The sequence below is a fragment of the Phalaenopsis equestris genome, unplaced genomic scaffold (assembly GCF_001263595.1).
Source record: "Phalaenopsis equestris unplaced genomic scaffold, ASM126359v1 Scaffold218606, whole genome shotgun sequence".
NCBI lineage: Eukaryota > Viridiplantae > Streptophyta > Magnoliopsida > Asparagales > Orchidaceae > Phalaenopsis > Phalaenopsis equestris.
In genome coordinates this window covers 1-1,709 of record NW_018237036.1, presented here as the reverse complement: position 1 = coordinate 1,709, position 1,709 = coordinate 1, and the positions used below count along the sequence as shown (strand labels likewise).

Here is a 1,709-nt window from a genome sequence, read left to right as displayed (position 1 = left end):
TGCAAGTAATACTTTCAGTTCAAATTCAGGTGGTTTAATACTCGAAGGAATAAGATTTTTATTATCATTTCCGTAAGATCCAAAATCTCAAATTTTTTTTGAACATAATCTAAATTCTCGTTTTTTACTTCATTCTCATTCTCATACTCAAAGTTTTCTTCTTCCCTTAATTTTTCTTCAAGCATTCCCTTAAATTATGTTAGCATGGGATTGTTTTGCCAGTTGACTTTATTGCATAACTAAATTGCCGGAAAAGCAAATACAAGTCAAAGTTAGCATGGGATTGTTTTGCAACTTCAATTATATTTTCCATTTAGACATAGATGGCCGCTCTCTGTAGCAACCTCGGATGTTAATGTTTGCATGGAACTTTATGAGTAAGGACCGAGAAATATAGACAGCTACTTTGATTCTTCTTTTAAGAAATTCAGCGCTAATCAGAGTCAAATCCATAAGCACGATCCATGAACATTAAGCTATCTCCAAATAAGCCATTCTCGACGCCACCGCAGCCACTCATTTCCTCGTATGGTGGAGCGAACGGCTGATTTAGAAAACACAGCAGTTGGTTTTTCTGCTCCTGTGACTCCAGCAGTAACCTCTCTGCGCCTTGAATTTGTTCTTGTAGCTCTTCAATGCAACTCTGCAAGTTGAAAATTGCAGTGGTGCACCCATGGACTGGATCTCTAACCCTCGCATATCATGCTTTTTACCGCATCCTCTCTCCGTTCTCCCTCGATCATCTACAAGATCCAATAGACTAATTTTATGTGGGCTACAATTTACAGTTCATGAAAACTGATTGTATGACTAGCGAGCAATTATTGAATATCCTTAAATGTATGTTATCCTATTTAAAGACGGCAGATAGCAAATTTTTTATATTTTGAAGTTGATGAATGATGAGAAGAGATTAGCTCACATGAAGCATCTTGATCACATTAGTTGCCCCGAACACCTTGTGCACGACGGCAAATTTGTCGGAGTTGTCTGAAGGAAAGTATGGCGCCAGCATGCAGTCTGTGGTGCAACGGCGGTGGAGAAGGCGGCACGCCGCACATGGGAGCTCCGGCTTCGCCCAGCATGAGAGTGATTGGAAATCCATAGAGCTCATGATTCCAATATTACAGGAATTGTGAAAAGATGCTTTAAATAATGGTCACAACTCATGGGGCGGGAGGAGATGTTTGCCGTTCCAATGTTGATATGGATGGATGCACAAATTTCTAATGCTCAAGAAAATCAAAGTAATGTTGTATTCGCGATTTAAGTCATTTGATGCTGCTGCCGCTCCACGACAGAGTTAGGAAGAGAAATACGAGCACTGTAGACAATGTAGTTGTCTTAGTTTATTATGTGATTACGTCAGGAAATTGAAATTTATGAGGTTTTGTGGATTGAGCTTTTTACCTATAACTCTCCACGCTTGAGAAAATTTTATAAAAGAAGAAGTTCTAACCCTAGTTTTCACATTCTGAAGTTTAGGTTCTTCAGCAGAACCCTATACTTCACATGATTCAACAATGCTCTGATTTCCTTGAAGTTAAAGTTGTAAAGTGGCATTTAATGCTTTCTTTCTAGTGGCCCAAGTTACTTATGAATTGCTCAAGTAACTCAAAGAGTTATAAATTTATTTTCTTCTCAACACATATATTGTTGTGCTGGAGCCCGATCCCAATCCCGCCTATCGCCTTTCGATCCCGCTCCCG

The 1,709-nt window shown here is 39.2% G+C and overlaps 1 protein-coding gene across 1 annotated transcript; it reads right to left on the bottom strand.

Annotated features, from left to right (window-relative positions):
* Nucleotides 1–433: 433 nt before the first annotated feature.
* LOC110037309 (LOB domain-containing protein 28-like) lies at nucleotides 434–1,114 on the bottom strand. The gene is made up of 2 exons (XM_020741919.1): nucleotides 923–1,114; nucleotides 434–643 (listed from the first exon to the last, which is right to left on the bottom strand). Exons 1-2 carry the CDS (start codon nucleotides 1,112–1,114, stop codon nucleotides 434–436), a joined length of 402 nt encoding a protein of 133 aa, XP_020597578.1.
* Nucleotides 1,115–1,709: the final 595 nt, after the last annotated feature.

What these genes read in the sequence shown, in the direction of transcription:
- LOC110037309 (XM_020741919.1), bottom strand. Translation starts at nt 1,114, where the DNA reads ATGAGCTCTATGGATTTCCAATCACTCTCATGCTGGGCGAAGCCGGAG. An exon ending in ATGTGATCAAGATGCTTCAT is followed by an intron (nt 644 to 922) that starts GTGAGCTAATCT and finishes TTCAACTTGCAG; the next exon opens with AGTTGCATTGAAGAGCTACA.